The 22,868-nt window shown below is 38.8% G+C and overlaps 2 protein-coding genes across 2 annotated transcripts in view; both read right to left on the reverse strand.

Moving 5' to 3' along the window:
* The window catches only part of LOC102311634 (telomeric repeat-binding factor 2), a 10,578-nt gene extending 4,252 nt beyond the window's left edge, over window positions 1–6,326 (reverse strand). Inside the window, exons 1-5 of the mRNA XM_005915015.2 lie at window positions 4,868–6,326; window positions 4,073–4,168; window positions 2,189–2,319; window positions 1,896–1,982; window positions 1,007–1,147 (exon numbers count right to left, since the gene is read on the reverse strand). Coding sequence (XP_005915077.1) covers window positions 1,007–1,147; window positions 1,896–1,982; window positions 2,189–2,319; window positions 4,073–4,168; window positions 4,868–5,018 — 606 coding nt within the window. The 5' untranslated portion in view covers window positions 5,019–6,326. The remainder of the gene's footprint in view (window positions 1–1,006; window positions 1,148–1,895; window positions 1,983–2,188; window positions 2,320–4,072; window positions 4,169–4,867) is intronic.
* Window positions 6,327–6,479: 153 nt separating this feature from the next.
* Window positions 6,480–22,468, reverse strand: zdhhc7 (zinc finger DHHC-type palmitoyltransferase 7). The gene is made up of 8 exons (XM_005915009.3): window positions 22,306–22,468; window positions 21,248–21,334; window positions 14,850–15,200; window positions 13,465–13,589; window positions 13,146–13,242; window positions 10,570–10,651; window positions 9,862–9,992; window positions 6,480–9,440 (listed from the first exon to the last, which is right to left on the reverse strand). Exons 3-8 carry the CDS (start codon window positions 15,192–15,194, stop codon window positions 9,258–9,260), a joined length of 963 nt encoding a protein of 320 aa, XP_005915071.1. The 5' UTR covers window positions 15,195–15,200; window positions 21,248–21,334; window positions 22,306–22,468; the 3' UTR covers window positions 6,480–9,257.
* Window positions 22,469–22,868: the final 400 nt, after the last annotated feature.

The following is a 22,868-nucleotide window of genomic DNA, read 5'->3' on the forward strand; positions in this document are numbered from 1 at the left end:
CACACACACACACACACACACACACACACACACACACACACACACACACAAATTCACAACAAAGAAACTTCCATGAACAGGATTTCTGAATTGATTACATATGAAACATGGTTTGTTCTTCATTTGAATCTCAATTCTAGTCAAAAGACAATGCACTTAAATTCATAATATACAGCAAGTTGAACCTTTCATGCATTTACTAAACACACTGAGCTATTAGGACTGCTCAAGAAAGCAATCTGATATTTGCAGCCTTAAACATCCTGGTCTCTTCCTCACAAAGAAGAACTTATTATTGATTAATACTAGTATTGGAAGATACTACAAATCAAGGTGTCAGCATATATTATATCTGAGCTGAATCTATGAAATCCTTAATCCTTAAGCAGGAAATTACAGCAGGGATGTACATGAAGAATAATAAGAAACATATAGAAACATATAGAAATCCTGATAATTTTACAAGATGCGCAGGCTTTAAAAAACACCAACAAAAAAAATATCTCCAAAACCCTGGAGACTTGGTTTAGAGCAGGGGTGGGCAATTCCAGGCCACGAGGGCCGGTGTCCTGCAGGTTTTAGATCTTTAGATCACACCTGAATCACATGATTAGTTTGTTACCAGGCCTCTGGAGAACTTCAGGACATGTTGAGGAGGTAATTTAGCCATTTAAATCAGCTGTGTTGGTTCAAGGACACATATAAAACCTGCAGGGACACCAGCCCTCGAGGCCTGGAGTTGCCCACCCCTGGTTTAGAGGGTACAGTTTAATGCTGGACTGCAGTTTAATGCTGTCAACCTCATGTAACAGCAATTTCTTTGCAGATGCACCGGGCAGTGTACATTCCATTTTCCCAACAAGTGCTGAAATGTCTAAATGCAAAGATGGGGCAATCTTGACCCCAAATGTTTAAAAGGACTTCACATTGCTTAAAGTTATTCTATTGATTAGTTTCTATAATTAAGTAAAAAAAACAAAACATATTTAATACAGAGCATGTATACCTTATGAAGAAGAGGAAGGCTGAAGTGGCAGATCCTCAGGCAAAACGCAAGCATCTCCTCCTTGAAGTGCTGAAAGTTGATTTGCTCAATGACTTCATGAATCTTATTCTTTTTCCTGATGAGACCCATGAATGTTGCTCTCTACAGAAAATGTGAGAAACGTGACATTAAAAATATAATGTGTTTGAATATCTTAGCATGCACCATTTTAATTTTTAAATAGTTTTAGGGATGTAATAAAATCAGACCCAACATTGTTTAACATTCATGTGACAGAAAATGAAAACTAGCCAATGCAGTTATTTGATGGTTTTGTTGTAAAGGGGGAGGTTGGCCACTGGAGGGAGCTGGAGCTAAAAAACAAATGCAGAAAAAGTTGGGGAGGATTCTACAGTGAAATGAGGCTCCACCATCCAAAGATCATTCAGTGATCAGTCAACCCCATCCAGATAATAAAAGGGACACTTATAAGGCATGCAAGCTAAACCAATTGTTTTAATTTGTCTTTTCCACATAATGTCTTCCTGCACCAGCGCTATCATCATATCAGCACACTGATGACTGTGGCTGATGAGGAGATGCAAGATGGGAAAGCAGACTGTCCATTATCCAGTATATTTATGGCCTAAGCTTGCAAAGCCTAGTAGATCTGAAATGAAATTAACCGTTGTGTCTTTGTCTACACTTAAAAGCTATAAAACGATTAGCACAAGCTTCCCATCCTGGTTATTTTGTATTACACAGCATATCAACATCGATATGACAATGCTTATCAATTTTTAAACAAGACTTTACAAAATAACTTATAAGTAGGGATAAAGTTACACACTGACTTTAATGTAAATGTTATTATCGTGTAGTGAAAAAAAGGTTTAGCGAGTAACCTCACCTTTCCAATATTTTTGGGAGGAAAGTGTTTCATCAGCACCTCTTCTGCTTTCTCAAACTTACTGTTTTTGATGAAAATCCCCACAATCTAAAGACAGAAATATATTATTTGCTAAACAGAATATAATTAGAAACCACTGTTTTGATTGCCTTTGTAGACGTATGTAAGAATGTAAAAGCTGAACAAGTGCAGATATTTAAAATGTAAAAACAAAAACAACCCACTTAATTTAGGGAGAAGTTGTCTTTGAATGGAAGTACAATAAAGGAATTCAGCTCAAGAGAAATGCTTACCATATCTTTAAGAGAAGAGGACACCTTTTCATACTCCTGCTGTGGGATACTGAATTCCTGGCTTATTTTTTCCAGTAACATTAAGGCTGATTCCAGAGGAGTTGATGGCACGTCCATTTCAAATGAAACACCTGTAGGCAAAGACAAACCAATATTCACTGTTGTGTTTATTCACAATATTCACAGTATGACGAGATGTCAACCTCAAATATGAATTTAGAGAAAGCTGTGAATCAGGCTATTGATTATGACAGAAATCAAACTTAGTTTTGTTATCAAGTATTCTTGATAATCAAGTATTCTATCAATTGAGTAATAATGGAAAATTACATTTGTCTCTTTAATAAGCAATTTTTAAAATATTAAATATTAAAATGAGAAAAAAACAGGTCTTTTAAAATAAACTGCTCATTGGATTCTCTTTTAGAAACGATTTTTTTTGTTTAAAAACCGGAGCAGCTTGAGCGTAATGTTTTTAATACACCCCTGCTCTTAGATATGTTTCTGCTACGTTGTCTGTTTTTAGTTGCAAATGTGAGTGACGCCGTGACAACTGAGCGCTACAGAAGCAGTCCTAGTATTGATATGTCACCAGATGTCCTTTATATACCATGTATACACTCACTGGACATCACTGGACTATTAGGTACAATAATACCAATAAGTTTCAAAAGCTTCTTAATAGAAATTTCTAAAATCCCACTGCAGCAGCTGTAGCGCATTTAGGGATTTGGATATGGTAAAGACTACTTGTGGAATTCAAACCGAGCATCAGAATAAGAATTTCAGTGACTTTAAACATGGCATGTTTGTGGTGCCAGACAGGCTGGTCTGTGCATTTAAGATGTACTGGGATTTTCTCTAACAATCATCTCTAGGGTTTACAGAGAATGGTCAGATAAAGAGAAAACATCCAGTGAGCAGCAGTTCGCTGAATAAAAATTGTCGTGTTGATGGGAGAAGTCAGAGGAGAATAGTGAGACTATTTTGAGTTGACTCATTCACTCAAAATGGAAAATTCTGCCTGGTCTGGTGAGTCTTGATCTCCGCTGTGACTTTAGCATGTTAGTCCCCAATTCTGTTGTTAGTTGATTCTGTTCATCTGGACGCAGCGTTTTCAGTGGGAGAAACGTTTCGTCAGTCATCCAAGTGACTCCTTCAGTCTCAGCTGACTGCAGGCTTCCCCAATCTTATAAACAGTACATTTGCATGATGACTGAAACTAGCACCACCTCAAGTAGTGAAATAAGTTTGACATTTCCACCTTGGTGCTTTACAAACTACTTTTCCTTTGTTGGAAGTTGGGATCTAAAAAGGGAGCTGCTTCACTAAATCATTGGAAGCTGACAGGTGGTTCCTGCTCTGAGACATGCCTCGGCTTTTCTCGTTGTTGTCCACACTAGGGAACATCAAGGCATGGCGTTGCTACAAACAGTGACATTGTGATATGATACTTTTATGATATCAGAATATTACATAAAAATGTGTACTGGTATTTAAATAGACATCAATGGATATCATGCCAATATGGACCAAGGAAGGAAAATTATGTGACACAAATAACTGAGGCAGCTCTGAAAGCAAAAGGTGATCAATCCCAGTACAGGCAAGGTGTAACTAATTAAGTAGCCAGTGAGTGTGTAGTCAGACTCTAATCACAAGCTTTTATTATTTATATTGGCCTCTAAATGTGTCTAACTGTGGCATAACTGTGGTACAATGTATTGCAGATTAGTTACATACCCTTTTTTAATCATTTGACAGGTAAGTTATTACATTTTTGCAAATGATTTATTTTGATGCACAGAGCTGTACACTGATGTCGCTTAAAGAACCACAGTAATACTCAGATGTGCTGATCTTGTTGATTAATGTTGAACTCACCAAGGTTTTCACCCTCATTTATCCGGGAGATAAACTGCAACACTCGAAATTTCATTGCGATGTCATCCGTGGACTCCAAAGGGCGCGCCATAATACCTGCAATAAAACAATAAAGAAGCTTCTTATTTCCCCCAAACACACAGAAATTAATAACACAAAATAGCCTAAGTAACTGGCAATAATAGCTGGCTATATGCCCACTTTTTTAACTTCTACTGAGGTGTCTCAAATTGAAGGAATACATAACCGTCTATGCCCTAGAAACAAGTTCAATAAATAAATAAATAATTTAAAAAAACAAAAAACAAAAATAAGGCGTATGGAGGTTGTATTTGAGGAAAAAGATGTCTTTTGTATGGTAATAAAACTATAAATATGTCATTAAAATCACCTTGATTTTTTTCTTAAAAGACACATTTTAGTATGTTGAAAAACCACTACGTGAACGTACATACATGTAAACAGAACTGAAATTGTTCCTTGTGTATATAAAATATCAAAACAAATAAATAAGAGCAGCCTCGCTCGACATAACAAGACGATGGGTCCGCTTACTCTCACAACAACACGATTCATGAAATTTCCCCCGTTTATTCATTTATTTTCTGTCAGCTGACGCCTGGAAAGTTTAAGAGCATGTATTATCGTAACCAAGATAGAAGACAACTTATAAAGGAGCACTAATATTTAAGTCCGCTAACTTGTATTAAGTTTGGTACGAAGTTAGGCAGTTCTGGTAGTACTATAGCTGGTTACGAGCTAGCCAAACTAGTCAAAAACACTGTTTATACTTACAGTCGAGTATATCTATAATGGCACAGAAATCCTCGTATTGTTCATTTTTAAAGAACTCTACCGCCAAAAAGAAGTAATAATCCACTAGCCAGCCGTTCACGACAGATTCAACGCTCACTTGGTAACTGTTTACAGTCTCCTTTGCCGCCATATTCACGTCAAGTTAGACGGTAAAGCAGGAAAGCATTTAGGATGAAGGCGGGGAAAATTTGAAGGCTGGCCGAAAGGCAAACCGGGGCACTTTATTCTCCGAACTGAGTTTTTCAGGCAGCACTTAAGTCATTCCAGTTGTATAAAACCACAAGAGAAACTCAACCAAGACAATAAATATCCCCAAATAACGTTTAAAAGTGTAAAAATCGGTGAAACTATAACCATGACTGCCAGTCCAATATCAAAAATACAAAATTTAATTAAGACTTTAAAAAGAGTTCTGCCTGAAAGTCAAAATTCAGCTTACTAAAACACAAACGCTTCTTCTCTGAGCCGACGTTGCACTAGCAGGATAGCACTATGCTGCCACCCAGCGGACTGGAAGAAGCAGTGCTGTTCTTTTCAAATGTTTTTTACTGCATTACTTGTACCTTGCAAGCGTTTTGCTCCATCGCTGCCAACTCAGCACACCTGTACATTGCTGTAATACTTGCATTACAACAATACTAAAAGTTTGGTGTTCCCCTATTGAAATAATTGCTCTCATTTACATTCTTGTGCATGTCTGTTTCTGGGGAGGGATTCTGAATGAATCTCAACTGAACTTTGAAGACTTTAAATGCTTAATTATGTAATTACAGTGTGTATTTTATGTACAGGAAAAGAAATTAATATATCAGAGGGATGGCTCAGGTTGAGCATGAAGGAGACAAAGTTAGAGAAGCACGTCTGAGATTGTCTGGACATGCACAGTGGAGAGATTGTGGAATATATTGGACAAAGGATGCTGAATCCAGAGCTGCCAGACAGGAAGAAACGAGGAAGACCACATAGAAGGTTCAAGGAGGTAATAATCAAGGCCATGCAGAGGGTTCGTGTGACAGAGGAGGAAACGAGGGGTAGGGTGAGACGGAGCAACCCCTAAAGGAAGCAACTGAAAGATGATTTGCACACTGCATCTGCATCACAAATGACTTAATATACATATACTCCATAATGTATGATGAAAATCAAAATCCACTCCAAATTCTGCCCAACCTCACACTTGCTGAACTGCTTTAAGCAAATCAGGAGCACGTGAGCATGAGTATGACAGGCAATTAATCCGAGTGTATAGCTTTAAATTAATCAAGTTTATTATGTAAAAGTATGACATTAACAATATAAGACATCATAAGATTATGACACCATTAAAAAAACTTGAATAAAACATTCCATTTATATATTGTTAATAGCAACCTTTATACTTTGCTTGTAAAGCTGAAGGACTTTTGTTCTTGAAGAAACATTCTCTCAGGAGTGTAGGACACAAAACTTTCACAACTGTTCATGGTGATATTAACGGTAAATCTGTGATCAAACACCCATCCTGTTAAGAACCATTACGACACAACACAAAATTCTCTCTATCCTTTATATTCTGCAGGACTCTGCTTCAACTGCCAACTACTGTGAGGAGAAAAAAAAAAGCATTGACAGAATAGTGTTGTATTGGTTTAAGCATCTTTGCATGTTGTTCAACATTCATCTTCCTGTGGTGATTGTAGCTTTTTAAAGTCATACAGCAGAAAGCAGAGATTATCAGTGTAGTCCTTCAGCATTCATAGAGTCTGTTAGCAAATATGAAAAAGACATGAGACAGTTTAAGAGTTCGGTCATGAAGCAGGACGTCCTATTGTCAAATACTTGACCATATCAATCTTGCCCAAATGATACCAATCAAATTCAAATGCTTTGACACAGCAATATCTGCAATTACTTTTGTTTTTGTACCCACAACAACTACAACTTACAGTTCAGCACTGCATTAGAACTGTTATTTCTTTTGATATTTGCCTCTAATCTAATGACATAATAGTTTATTGGACTCGTCATCATTTCCTGCAACACATTTATTCAGCTGCTGCATGATTAGCAACATATATGCGTGCAAAACTAAACAATGGGAATTTTAGTATTATTTTCTGGCAAATTTTAAACTTCTTTCAGTTATAAAAAGTTTCATTTTCTACTTTCTATGAAGCTTAACTTTTAACAGTTTTTAGCATGTTAGGGACTTGTTGAATGTTCTATGATCTATATATAGTGAAAGTAAAGCAATGTTTAAATAGGAAATATATGAAATCCAGCAGAATACAAATGAGAAATGAGGCCAGCATTAAAATAATCCCCTGATATTAATTAGCTTTCAGTGCTGTGACCCTTCTGATGACAGTGCTGTCAAATACCATTCTAATGACAGCATGTTTTTCAAAACATTACAGCCATAGAGCATCAGATATTATTTATTGTAAACAGTGGGCACAGTTCCTTTTCTTAACGACCACAGATGAAAACAAACAGCAGTAATATTGTTCAGCAAGCATATAAATTAGACTTTAAGAGTCTAGACTTGACAATACTTTGATAATACCAGCCTGTGCATCTGGACTTGACTGTAAACTGCAGATTCGAAAAGCCACATTCATCCGGTGCCAACAAACTCGTTAGTTAGGCAGAGTGAAGTTAGGAGAGTGGCAGCCACAAAATTGACATTTTCAAAAATCACAATATCTTTCAATCTCAAAAATTCAATTGATTTGATGTTTCAAAGGCATGGCAAAGTGTTCTAATAACACTGGGAAAGTGTCTGCTGCTGTCCTGCCACTAGATGGTACATGCCTGAAACTTTTGCAGTAATAGGAAAAAAGGCCTCACAAGCCTCTGCTGAGCTCCCCAAGACCGTATTAAAGCTCGTATAGTGAGCCGGTACCTCAGTCTTTTTCGGCAAAGCACTCTTTTTAAATCTACAAGCTGACTTCACAATGGAGCTTTGCACAGTCGATCAGAATGTGAAAACAATGACCCAAAGGAGGTTGTGCTAACGTTTCAAACCTTCCTTTTCAACTCATTGTTACACACGGTGGCCAAGGAGCATGTAAAGTGACCATGTCTGAGACTCGGCTCTGTCTTGAGGGCTTATAACGTTGTTTTTTTAGGGTTTAAAATGCTGTGAAGACTTTTCCAATAACTTTTGTATATAGTAAAATTCCTACTACACAGAAGTTCCCTCTGATTTCCCACACAGAGGTTAAAAACAAAACAAAACATGAAAGTATTAAACAACGCAAACTTAGTAACATTTAGCCTTCGGCCTAATTCACTTCATCATGAAAGCACAGCCATCAGTTGTCCTGTTGTTTAACTGATTGCAGAGATAAGGAGATGTTGATCAGCATGTAGGAGTGATGGAAATGGATACACATACACAATTATTACAAAATGTTTTGTCCAAATGAAGACTAGCAGTAGTCGTCTCCTGTGAGTCATGGTCATCTGCTGAGGTGTGCACATGGTGATAAAGCTTCACCAATAAATTTCTTTTAGCTCGAGTAACCTAAACAACTTTATCCCGAGGACCCCCCCCAAAACAAAAAAAACCCCCAAAAAACAACAGAGATGAAGAGATAGAAAAAGCCATCTCCTAGATAAGAATGAGCATTGTGTTCATGGTAGCTTGTTAAGATGATTAAAGCCTCATTTCCAGACTAAGATGCTGAATGAAGCCTTATACATGCAGCACAGTTCAAACTCTAATGACCACTGTGCTCCATAACCAAGCTTTTTCCTCAAGTGTCATGTAAGTAGTGCATGTCCTTGACTGTGAATCCCCTGTCAGTGGTTCTCTTGTCTGGGCCAAAAGAAAAATAATTCAAGCACTTTCCATTTCGACCCACTTGTGTAGCTCCAGTGATGATGAAAGATGTTGTTGATCCATCCCTCAAAAAAAAAAAAAAAACATTCAAAGACTTTTCTCCAATCTCATGTGCACAGCAAACAAAACATACTTAAGTTGTGTCCCAAGGTGCATTAGTTGAGTTCAAACAGCATCTTGGATGGTGGGGAATAAAAAGACTCACTTGAGTTACGTACTGCATGCGTTACCAAACAACACAAACCACATAGCTCCTCATTTTGCCCACCCTGCAAAAAAAAAATCCAGTTGTTCATCCGATTTGTGCAAAGCAATATCACATGTGTTGGATCCACATCAGCATGTGATAGACAACACAGACTCTCAGTAGTGATTGTGATACACTTGGGTCCCATTACTGCAGAATGTTTTGTCACCTACTCAGGAAAGACGCCGCCGGAGGTTCATGGTAGCTCCAGTCGAAGAGGGCATAGAAGAAATCCTTTTTTTCCACCACACCAGACACGGTGAGGTGTCGGTGAGTTGCATCAGTCTGCAGTCTTCTCAGACAGAAAACTCAGACCCACCACGGCGACCGTGGGTCAACAGCATTAGGCGCCGCAGACGCAGGCCTGTGAATGGATTGCACCACAGCAAAGATGGCGAACCCCCAAATACAGCTTTCATGCCATCCCATCTCATGCGACGCTCCCAAGTGGGTTTCTCGTTTTTAAGACGTTCAATTTCCTGCAACACATTTGAACCCACCAGAAAGGAAAGATCCTCAATAAGTTGTCCATTTCCTTTCTCATTAGCATGCTAACACAAACATTTATGCAGAGATCTAGAACGAAAGTCATTGCATATTAATTATACTATATAGCTAAAGAAATTTAATGTACACCTGAACAATGTCTCAGTTGATTATTTTATAAATAATATATCACTGCTATCTCGGTACACAACTTTTAGGTGAATTTCCTGTGACTTTTACAGATTAAAATTAATGAATGATCATGATTACCAATGAGATGACATTGCTGAGGCAGGAATATGACACCGTAACAACTTGATAAAATTAGTCTAAGACTTCTTTCTTCGATTCATGCACATTTAATCCCTCCACTGCTGAAAGGAACAAAGCTTGCGTGGCGCAGTAGATACTGACCGTCTCGTCATTGCAGATGGAGTGGATCTGCGTACCAAACATTACAGCTGTGAAAGTGAGGAAGAGGATGGCTTCGAGACACAGGAAGATAAGCAGCAGCACAGACACCCCCGGTGAAAACTCACTGCACTCTGGTTAGAGGAACAAAGTTAGAGGTTTCAGAGTGCGCTGAACAACTGAATAAAACAGAATATAAAATGCCAATCAAATAACAATACATTTAAAATAGGACAGATTCTAAAAGGGTAAATGTCTTCCCTTTGGGTGTTTAAAAGTCACATAGGTCACTGGATAAAATCTAGTGCAGACCATTAAAATAGTCCCTTTGCTACAATACAATTGCTACGGCAGACTGTATTTTTTTGGGAGGTCAGAGTATTATCCTGCAGAGATGACGAGAAGCTAGAATTTGAAGAATGAAATATTATCTTCATTTTCTGGTTCACTCTTACAGACAGACCCACAAGGGAGCGGGAAGTGATGGATGACAGCTCAATGATGGCTTTGCCGCACAACTTCAATGACTTGTGCAGAGCAGCTGTTCTGACAACAGGATAAAAATCTCTTTCATTTCCATACTCTGCTTCTTTTCTTCATGTCTCTAAGGAGTTTCAACCACTTGTACTAATAGTTGCATTTCTGCCTTAAACTGCATGTCTTTGACATCATGTGTTCATGTTTTTGAAAGTTAAGTTAGAGAAGCCTTACCGTTCCACTGAAGTTTAATACATGTGAAGAAGTGCATGCCACTGAGGCCGAGGGCATAGGCAGAAATCAAGGCTATGTACATCTATGGAGAGATGAAGAGAACAAAAAAAGTCACATATACAAAACAAAGAAGGTAAGCAAAACCACTCACAACCCAACAGTTTACTGACATTCACTGGAGTAATGTAGCCTTAAACTATAAATTTCACATTCACAAGTAGAGCTGGGCCAGATCATACCGTTCAAGGTGATACCGGTATAATGTTGGGCAATGATAAGAAAATGAAATATCACGATAGAATATGGGTAAAACGCGCATGCGCAGTGTCTTTGTTTTCATACGCACATGGCGAAAAAAGCATGGCGGCGACGGAGAATGAGAAGAGCGAAAGCGGATCGTTGAATGAAACGGATGAACCAGAATTGGTTTGTAAAAATGCTGCAACTTCAGTGGTGTGGAACTGGTTTGCTTTCGTCCGTCAGATACACAACAAAGCACTATTTTTGGTAGGCATGCTAGCGGGCCGTCGTTATTACCGTGTTTTTGGAAAATACGGCACACTTAAAATCAATCCTTTGATTTTTCTGAAAATCGACAGTGCCCCTTATAATCCCGTGTGCCTTATGTATGAATTCTGGTTGTGTTTACTGACCTCGAAACGATTTTATGTGTACACGGCGCTCGAAAATCTGTCAAATGTTTTAGTACGACTTTGCTAAGCTACCGCTTGATGGATTGTCGGAGCATTACGGCTATCGTAGGCAGGAGCCTCGCGGAAGTGATACGTACTGTGCTTCAACATAATATTACCGTATTGTGTGTGTATAACCTCTTTTTAAGTTTTGTGGATATTATACATGGTTATGCTGAGGATATGTCGGCCATTTCCACTGGAAATGCCTTTTGGTTAAACTGTCAGCGAGGAATTTGCATTTGCACTGTTAAATTTTATATAACTTTAATGCACATAAAAAACAGCTGCTTGTTTAAGTGAAAATACATTGATGTTTTTTTTGCACTAATAAAGTTGTGGAGTTGTAAAGTATTTTGTCTAGTGTCAATTATATCGTCAGTTATATCGTTATCGCAAATTTTCAAATGTATATCGTGATAAATATTTTTGGTCATATCGCCCTGCTCTATTCACAATTAAGTAATTAGACTTAAAAACAAAAACAACTTTCTATTTTAACCCTTTAAAACCTGAACCATGAAAGAACTGCCAGAAATCTTTAACTTTTTGATAATGGAGTGTTTGTGGAACCTTGCCACTAATCAGAAGGTCGGTGGTTCGATCCCAGGCTGCCTCCTGGCTGCATGCCAAATATCCTTGGGCAAGATACTAACCCCATGTTTGCCTACTGGTGGTGGTCAGAGGGCCCGGTGGCGCCAGTGTCCGGCAGCCTCGCCTCTGTCAGTGCGCCCCAGGGCAGCTGTGGCTACAATGTAGCTTGCCATCACCAGTGTGTGAATGGGTGAATGACTGAATGTAGTGTAAAGCGCTTTGGGGTCCTTAGGGACTAAGTAAAGCGCTGTACAAATGCAGGCCATTAACAATTTAGACAAAATATATACAAATTAGTGGTGTTAATACATTAAAAAAATAACTAATCTCAAAATTGTCTGTAATTATACTTGATCCCGATTACTTGATTTTTTCAACTTTATATTTAAGCTTGTAACAGACATTTATCCAATATAATGAAGTAAATGCAGAATAAACAAATAATCTATACTTAAATTCAAAGAGAATTTGAATAGTTTTCTTCAATCTTTTAACACAGGTTCTACCACATGTGTTAATTGCATTAAAAATTTTAACCGCGTTGACCGTGATGGCGGATTAATGTGTGTTAACGCGTTAATTTTGACAGCACTAATACAAATATTTGAAATTTTAATCTGCATATATATATTTATGAGTTTTCATTTATATCACATTTACTACATAAACCATATTTTTTGCAATTTAGTCATTAAAAATGTGTCATGCAATTTATATTCTTTTTTGAGGGTTAAAAAAAAAGTCACGCTGATGATGTAGAGGTCTCAAAAACTCACAAAAACACATGTATCAAATACGATATGCTGGGCTTTAAAGGGTTAAATGATGAACCTGTGTTTCCACAGATAACTTCTCCTTTATGGCAATCTGAAAGGAAAGTTAACTATGACCTTGTGCCTCAACCATATATGACAGCTTTATGTTTCTGCCCTCAAAAAAGTTCCAGTCAGCACACGAAACCAGAAAGAAGTGCTGATGCTGTCAAGAGAGTCACAGATGGCCATGAAAGCACATTTAATGTCGGCATGTTCCTGCTGTGTGGTGCATCTCTACTGAGCTGAGCTGCTTATTTGATCATGGAAATGAAGCAAGTGGGAAGACTTTTGCAATATCTCCCATGTAGTACCAAATAAAATATAATTTATGTATTTATTTAAATTTAAAATGAGTGGAAAACAAGCAATTTTCTAAGAGGATTAAAAACAGTATTCTCATATGTAAAATGAGCATTTCTACTTGCTTTGTAACTTTAACGAAAAGATTAACTCACGACTGCAACTGTGTACTTACAGTGAAAAGAACAAAGAATCTCTGGTTCTTTTCTCCCACACAGTTATTGACCCAGGGACAGTGATGATCCATCTTCCTGATGCATCGTTTACAAATACTGCAGGCAGGAGAAAGGAGAGTTTAATTCATGACAAACTGACTGCTAATGCAAATGTAATCAGCTACTCTGTTTGTCCTTTCATAAAATATGTTTTTAAGGAACATTTTTCCTGCTACAACAAGCCTGTGTATTACTAAGTCACCGAGTCTGAATGTGCTTCTGTTCTCATTACATGCTACTCATGCTCTGCCTGCTGCGTATGCATGGTGTTAGACTGACCTGCAGTGGTGTGCCCTCTCAGGCTTGATGCTACAGCACTTTGGGCACTTGTAGATGACCTCGCCAGGCTTCAACTGCAAGCTCTCCATATATTCCTTTGTTGCGTTACCCTTGGGAACTGCGCCCTAAGGAAAAGGGCAGACAGAAAAAGAAACATGCTATTTATTAAAAGGATCCACATAAATGCATTATGCTGGGGTCATTGAGAATTCAAGCATATACAGCAATTCACCCACTGTTCCTAATGTCTCTAGGCTGTGAGAGGGGAAAAAATACTTTAATTTAAAAAATAAATAAATAAAAGGAACAAAATGTCTACTTGTACAAAGTAATACAAGTAATTAATCTTAATAACCCAAAATGGCAATAGTCCAACTGAGACACAAACAGATGCATTGGTTCTTATTCACAACTTTTCTATTCTACTTGAGGACTCACAGCTTTTTCTATACACTATGTCTGACTCACCCTCTCACGCAAACATTCACACAAGCACACACATCAAGCATTCACACACATATTCACACTCTGATGAATGCACTGGGTCCAACTCGGGGTTCAGTATCTTGCCCAAAACCATTTTGGCATGTCGACTGAAACACCCAGTGTGTAACGCACACTTAAACTCAAATACACAGATGACCTTAAGACCTTGAAAGTACAGCTGAAACTCCAGTTTCTCCACTACAGCACACACTTCTGTGTTTTACTTGGTGGATTTCAATTAAGCATTTGTTCAGGAAGGGCCACTGGGCTGGAGGCACCAGTGGGGCTGTCACCAGACATTTTAGTTTCTTTGAGTTAGAATCAGTTGACATTTCAACAGCAGCACTAACAGTATTAGACGTGCAATCCCCCCCGACACATGACTTCACTGTATTTAAACTATTCGCCAAGTATTAGAAGCAAAGTCAGTAGCAAACCAAATTAAAAGTTGAACATTTTTTTTGAAAACCTCAAATGCTCTTAACAGATTAGAGTAACAAGCTGACAGAAATTCAGTTCGGAAGGCTGCACTGTGCTGCTTTCGTGCACAGCATCCACTCACACACTACCCCTAAGCTTAGTGTCCCAGATTACATCAGTGAGTGACTCCAAGTATCACTGTCAGTGATTTTTGGTGTAAGCTTCACTGTCAAAACATCTACTGCAGTTAGACTATTATACAAAGTCTGAGCATCATGCCACATCTTTATTTCATTAGGATGATTTGATAGCTAAAGCACCAAAAATTTAGCTTGCAAAATTACAACAATAAGCCAGGTTCTATTTAATATTTGTAAATGTTGTTTGTTTGCAAAAACAAATAACTGCCATCAGACTGAAACTCTCACACTTTCAGTGACCTTTGCCTTCTCCACCCTTACTGTAATAAACATACTTACCGGGTCAGTCAGCATGGTGCGCAGGTGCGAGGCCAACGCAAGCACAGCCAGTGAGTTGAAGGTAGCACCATTCAACAGCGAGTACCAGAAGTTCTTGGCAGGCAAAAGCATGACGAAGTTCACAACAAATTCAGCGTACAGAACCAGGAACCAGGTCATGGTTGCACACACCATACCACAGCTGTCCTGAATAAACCACAGAGTGCGGTTTCCTGCTGTGTGACCCACATGTGGACCTCCAACCATCACTCCGGCTGCAAGGCTACCTGTCTCGACATCTGCACCTGCTGACAGCAGCGGATGGTGCTGCTCCATATCTCGTAATCTGTGGTTTGAAGACTGCATTCTGCCCTAGAGAGAGGAAAGACATTCAAACTTAGTAGCAGTAAAAGTAATAGCAGTCAATCAATAAATACGGTTTAAACTAGAATCAGTACATCAAAGAGACAAATAGTAAAATGTTTGGGGAAAAAAAATGAGGAATGTGTGTTAATTAAGAGTTCTACAAATAGCATCAAACAAGAATGTAAGGTACTTATTCTTAGGTCATGATTATCTGTAAAATGACAACTAAACCTTAGGACAGCAGTGATTATAACTAGTGATCAGAGTGCTTCCCAAAATAATTTGAAATCACATAATCAAATCATTTCTTAATAGTTTATGGCAACTTTACAAATTCAAAGTTTTGGACAAATGTCTGATGCCAGCTGACACAAATGGGGCAAAGTATGTATATGATCAATGTTGCTCAACCCTGGACTCAACCCCCTCAAAGCTCAGGGCCTGTTGAGCCTTTCAGCATGATTCATTGGCGTACTCCTCAAGGTCGCAAGCGAACATTCAGGACCAGCTGGGGAAACTATCTCCACAGCTTCAGGATAAATCAATGGCTATTCTGGTACCTTTAGGAAACTGATCCCGCAGCTGAGCTACATGTTCAGGAGAAATAAAGGCTAATAATAATTTGTGGGTCTATTTTCCCTTTGGCTTGTAGGCTTTGTGTTAAAAAAAAAAGACAAAACTAAATAATATAACAAAGCTTTTTAGATTCTGTGGTATTTTAAAAAAGAGAATTTCAGGTCAAATCTAGTGTTTCTACCATTGCTGGAACACTTGAACCACCAAACACTCAAACGGGAAGAAGGAGAAGAAGAAGAAGAAAAACAATTCCACCCATCCAGGGTCTAGCACCCTATGACAGCAAATCTGGGGGGAACTGGGGCAAACTTTGTCTCACTGGTGGCAAGGTTATATGATGTCGTCAACTATTTGTACCTTTCACTCATCACCTCAACTCCACACATAACACACGAGTGAGGAGGTGCACTTGCATTGAGACAGAAGAACAACAGGGAAAGGAGAAACTTGCACATCTGGAAAATTATACCAATATGCAGTAGCCTAATGACTCTTACACCGAGCTGTTATGAGACTAGTGCAAATAAATTGCTAAAAGAATGACTCCAAGGAATACAATTATTAATTTAACATTATTATCTGATCAGTATACTCAGTATTGGCATACGCCCAAAGCCAAATGGAGACGGGAAACTGTGGGATTGATGCATCCTTAGTGCACATGAGTGTCTGCTTCACGTGCCTATATACAGAGGAGCAGAGAAATACAAATGAAAAGAGTTAACTCTTAAAATAAAAGAACGGATCCCATTTTAAAGGAACAAGAGGAATAAAAAAATTTAAACAATGTCCAGTTTTCACAACAGAATACATGCGCCCCTGCTAACCAAACACAAATATTCAAGGCCCTTAAAGTGATAAGACTCAGCCAGAAGAACAACCTTGCACAAGGTCTTGCCACCCCCACCAATCTTACACTATTTCCTCATTACCACGCTACAGAATTGACATAAGGTGAATAGTAGAGGTGCTTTAGCTGCTTCCTTTAGGTAAGCATTTAAATAAAATGAGACAGGAGATAGGGTGGTGCAAAGCTAAGCAGTCAGTCTTGTGCAGAATTTCTATCAGACTGTCTTTGGAATACCCTGGTGATATTTGCTTGTGCTTGCACCTTCAACACCTTTCCATGACAGTGACTTTCACTGAAGTTGCAGTATGAGGTTTTTACCCTGCAGTGTTGAAAACTGCCTTTCTGGCTGCCAGAAAACAGACATCCTCTTTCTCTTTGGGAGTTCAGTTCAAGCCCCAAAGTGATTTCACGGTAACTGGTTCAAAATAATAGAGGTGTTCTGTAAAATCTGTGTTGCAAGGTGACACTTTAGTAGTGCATGTTTCACAGTCTGTGTGGATTGTCCCTTTTGATAATATGGGAAGTTATCTATATTGTTACACAAGAGTAAGTGCTAGAACACACAAATTCTTCCAAACACATCCTACATGGATAAAATCTTACTTGCACAAGCTAGCAATATGTAACTTGTGCAAACAACTGGTTCAGATAGTAAGAGTGGTCAAACTGTCTCTGCTTTAACATATCTTAGCTACAGATATAGTGCACAAAATAAATGTTTACAATAAGTTTGTATTTTTTTAAAGGTTACCTTTAACGACATACCTGTCTGATTATCATGCCCTGTCAGAGACACACTGTTTGTGATGGAGTGATGTTTTTGAAGTTCAAATTGTGAAAAGAAATCCTAATTTTCAGTGTGCAAGCACAGAAGTGGTAAAATTGCCACTTTTAACCGCTCTTGTTAATTGATGTTCCTTTCATTCAAGAACAATAGTTTTTTTCTTTTTTTAATCAGAAGTGTCAGACACAACAGAAGAACATATACACCTTTGAACACAAACTCAGAAAGGTAAATGTGCTGTGCTGCTTTATATATTTTTTCAAAACACACTCATGTCCCTATACACAAATTGTGTCGTAACTTGTGTGTCTAATCCACAGGTGTCAAATATAAAGCCCAGGGCCAGAATCAGCCTGCCAAAGGCTCCAATCTGGCCAGCTTGGCAGCTTTGGAAAATATTAAGGAGGACATAAATATGGGGCATTTAACTGTAATTTCATAAGTTTTTGTAGCTCTTCTCTTGAATACCTCATTAATACTACATCAAAGTAAATAAATAAATTAAATTACAGAAAGTTTGTTTTTTGCCATCTACTATAGAAAAGTATGTTTCTTTTTCCAGTAGCTCCAGAATTTAAAAAAAAATTCATTAACTGATTATATAAAAAAGGACATTCTGTCAAATAACAAAATCCTCTCGTGTTATAATTAAAATGTAGGTTGGGCAATATGATACCAGAACTTTTTTGGCATTTTACACACTTATTTCTTACAATTTAATCATCCCAAATAGATTTATTTAATTTACTACAGCAGCATTTTTTCATTGTGAAGAAAAACTGGTATGTATGGTTTATATTGAGATCTTCTTTTTCACATTAAAATATATCAGGGACTAAATGTGTAGTTAAAGTTCTTTACTAGGGCTGCCACAAACGATTATTTTGCTAGTTGACTAGTCACTGATTATTTTTGCGATTAGTCGACTAATCAGATCATGCATCCATTGGACATGTGACTTATATATCGTGTTTAACCTGAGTAGCGAAAGACCGCGGGGGGTTTGAAAACGATTTGCCGGGAGTCCGGTGTTCTCAGGGGCTCCAGTGAGCCTTGCCCCCGGCTAGCTATCCAGCTGGTGGGTGACAGATGTCTCCGAAAATGTCGGAGCGCTTTTACAAATATGTGGTGTCTTGATAAGCCGAACAGATGATTGAAGTTCACACGGCTCCATTCTCGCCTGAAAATATGTTCAAAGTTTATTTTGTGACCCAGAAAGAATAATAAGAGTAATATTAAAACTAAGTAGCTGCCGCCATTGTTGGAAACAGGAATATGCTGAGCCGTGCTATGAATTCTGGGATAGGTTGGGCCATATGCCCGACCCATCCTTCAAATCTGGGGAAAAGTAGAACACATTTGTCGGCTGCATTTGCAGAAGTCTTCGAATTTGGAAAGCCTTTGTCGCGTCGGTGTAACGTAATCGGCCTTAAAATGCGGGCACAAGAGGATGCGGTTCCTGAATTTGGACACGGCTACGATATCGGAAACTGCTTCTTCTTCTTGGAGGTTTAACGGCAGCTGGCATTCTCGTACATGCAGTGCTGTCATTTTCTGTTTCAGTCCGTTATTACACTCTTAAATCCTACTACTTATTCCTGCGTCTTTCAGGATCTTACAAGGCTTTAAACGACGCGTCGACTATTAAATTTGTTGTCGACGATTTTGATAATCGACGTAATCGTGACTAGTCGACTAATCGTGGCAGCCCTATTCTTTACACTGACAAAAAGGAGAGTTTCACTGGTGCGGCCCACTATAAGATCAAAGAGAGCTGTACGTGGCCCGTGATGTAACATGAGTTTAGCATCTCTGGTCTAATCTAATGAAACTACTTTGTGCATATTGTAACCCTCTAAATAAACTACAGCAGTGCATTTTTTTCTATATTGTGCAAAACAACAAAATACAGGATGTCTTACGTTAATAAAATTCTCCACGTTTTTAAACCTTGTTTATATATAAAAACTATCTTAAAACAAAGGAAGTTTGTTATCAAGCGACCCGAGTGTGATGCACGGAACAAAAACAATAAACCACAAATAAAGCTTCAGTTATGAGATGACTGTGTGTGTCGCTGAATTTTGCACTTCCTTCGTATAGATAGACTGCAATATTTCATATAGCAAAGCTGAGCTACTGTTTCCCACCCAGTTATAATGGGTATAACAGGAACTGAAAAAGTCAGCCCAGAAACTGATAGTGACCGACTGTCTAGCTCATATACATGCTTCACTTCAATTAATTACAATGACAGGAGAAACAGTTTGTGCCAGTTGATGAATATACTGAGGAAAAGCTGCTCAATCACCAGCAGTCAGCTACACTTGCTAAAAGAATAACTCACTCACTCATTGCATATTCCCAATACCACTGGCAACATTGCATTTGTATGTTAAGAAGTCATGCTGAAGTTTAATATCCACAAAGCTGATGCCATTAGGACCACAGGCCAGGTGAAGACAGACAGCATTGCCAGTAGACTGTTAAACTAAATAAAAACAAACAAAAAGGAAAATCACCATCCTAAAGAGGACAAAAAATGCTCTAGCTAGTTTAAGGAGTATTGATTTTTCCATTGTCAATAAAGAGGAGGTCCATTAAAGCCGCAGCAGCTGCTGCTTGTCCAGCTGTCTGCCCTTCCCAGTCAGAGGGCACAACACAACAGCCACCAACTGTCCTCTCTCCTCCTTTTCCTATCTTTGTAACCAGAAACAGCACCCAAACGCTATCCTGCTCAGATCACTTTATGGGACTCACACTAGTCTTGAGTCATCGCATGCCAACAGGGATGTAGCAGTTCCACCAAAACAGAAACCAAGATCACGATGCAAACGTCGACAATATCATCTCGTGGTTCCATCTTCCTCTACCATGATATCCACGTGCAGCAGTTAATGCCCATTTAAAAAAGTTAATCCTGTTAAAATCAGACATTATCTGATTGAATTATTGAGTTTAATGTTTGTTCATGATCCAAAGATTTCCCCCTGCTCTTTCCATTTCTTTTTTGTTACTCATCCCCTATAATAAAATCTGAGGTTTGTTATATCCCCAACACGCTAGGCAAGAAAGGAAATATATATATATATATATATATATATAACACCCAGCACGCCCCTGCGGGCGGTTTATCCTTCAAGCTCGGGTCCTCTACCAGAGGCCTGGGAGCTTGAGGGTCCTGCGCAGTATCTTAGCTGTTCCCAGGACTGCGCTCTTCTGGACAGAGATCTCCGATGTTATTCCCGGGATCTGCTGGAGCCACTCGCCTAGCTTGGGAGTCACTGCACCTAGTGCTCCGATTACCACGGGGACCACCGTTACCTTCACCCTCCACATCCACTCGAGCTCTTCTCTGAGCCCTTGGTATTTCTCCAGCTTCTCGTGTTCCTTCTTCCTGATATTGCTGTCATTCGGAACCGCTACATCGATCACTACGGCCGTCTTCTTCTGTTTGTCTACCACCACTATGTCCGGTTGGTTAGCCACCACCATCACCACCAGAAGGCATCGGTGGGCAAGAGACGAAAACAGGGCGTTGTTGGAATATATATATATATATATATATATATATATATATAAAAGAAGATTTACTTAGTTATATTACAACTCACTGTCACATTTTACAAACACCATCAATATTGCAGGTCAGATTCGCTATTAACGATTGAAAACACCATAAACTAAACCAGTTTGCAAGTGAATCAAGCAAATATTCTCTGCTGATCTGAATGTCGCTTTTCATCAGCCAAAACCAAGAAGTGGAATGCAACTTCTCCAGGTTTTGCATAAGCGACAAACTGGTGGCACAAGGTCCTTCCTCTGTTTGCTCTTGTTACATACCTAATATGTTCCAGCTTCACAACAGCATGCTGTGGTGTGCACCTCCTGGGCCAGCATTCAGGACGAAATACACATGTGGACTGCTGGCTGAAAAAGACAAAAGGCACACAAATATTTGTTCAGTTTCCACAGAGTGTAATGAACTGAAGTTATTATTATTTTTATTTATTTATTTATTGTGACCGGCCATAATTACAGATTGAAGAAACCATTTCTGTCTATCAGTTTATACATCGCTTAATTTCCTTATAGCAGAATGAGAGTATGTGCCATATATATTTACAACTGGTTTTTTACTTCCAGGTGGCACACCCATAATTAAGGCAAGTCATGGTGATGAGGTGACACTGCAAATATAAACAGTAACATTTTTTTCCCCGAGTTGGTCAATCAGTCCTTCTCTGTTTGGATCAGCTCAATGTGGTCAAACTATAGTAACACTAGTCAAATACACAAATTAATAGACACGGGGGAAAAACACGACCAGTTCCTCAACGTTGATACAAAAAACTAACCATGTAAACCTTTACAAACCACTTTCAGCTACTCTTGAAACTAAACTGAAATGTAAATGACTTTTTACTGGTTTTAAACTAGTTTGACCACATACATATTATTATTATTATTATTATTATTATCATCAGGGGTCTTTAGGCGTCTCGTCACTCAAAAAGATTGTTTAGAGGTATGACTGATCAGACCACAAACCACTTTCTCATTGATCTTCCGCCATCAGTGGAACTCGTCGTACTAGTATAGGTATCACGGACTATCTGTCTGCCAGCTAAAAGCATCAACTGGGGTCGATCTTCAGATCTACAATACCTGCAGAGGTCGTGACAGAAACTCAACACTTCGACACACGCACACAGACAGACACACGCGCACGTACGCCAGCACGCACCGCTAGCCTGACAGTTCACATGCAACCGGGATGGCTGGTAAATCTCGCTTGCTAACAAGCCACTAAAATAAGCTAACGCCGCTAGCATGCTAACACTGTATACGAATGACGAGTGAGAAAACAAAACCTTTGGAGTGACAGCTAAATTACAAACCTTAATATTCGTCATGTATTTTCCTGGGAACTCTGTCTCAATACATTCTGGCGTAGCGTTTCAGCTGAACTCTTAACCCTCAAAGCAGCTGGATCTGCAGCAAGCGACACATCGTTTGAACAACGGGCTGAAAGCCACCAGTAACAACAGAGCTTCCGGGGTTCGCTTCGGGTTTGTCCGGTACCTTTCGTAATTTCTCGTCGAATAATATTTGGTTAAACATTGCCACCGTGTGGTTAATGATATAATTGCGCTTAAAAACTGCGATACCATGATTTCTCCACTAGTGGGTGATATTGGCCAATTACAGTGAATAACCTTAGGTAAAGTTCAAGCGAAAGAGCTAAACTACAGTTAAAGAGCAGGTGTGTGTGTGTGTGTGTGTGTGTGTGTGTGTGTGTGTGTGTGTGTGTGTGTGTGTGTGTGTGTGTGTGTGTGTATTGGGGCAAACTCCACTCAATAAAAAAAGAAACAAAAATAAATTAATAAAAACAGGGACCCTGTTACTCCAGTTTATTGCCCTTGAATAGCTATATTTTTTTCATTATTCATCTCAGCTGAAT

This window comes from Haplochromis burtoni, unplaced genomic scaffold (genome assembly GCF_018398535.1).
Source record: "Haplochromis burtoni strain Fernald_Lab_line unplaced genomic scaffold, NCSU_Asbu1 Contig_11, whole genome shotgun sequence".
NCBI classification, from domain to species: Eukaryota; Metazoa; Chordata; class Actinopteri; order Cichliformes; family Cichlidae; genus Haplochromis; species Haplochromis burtoni.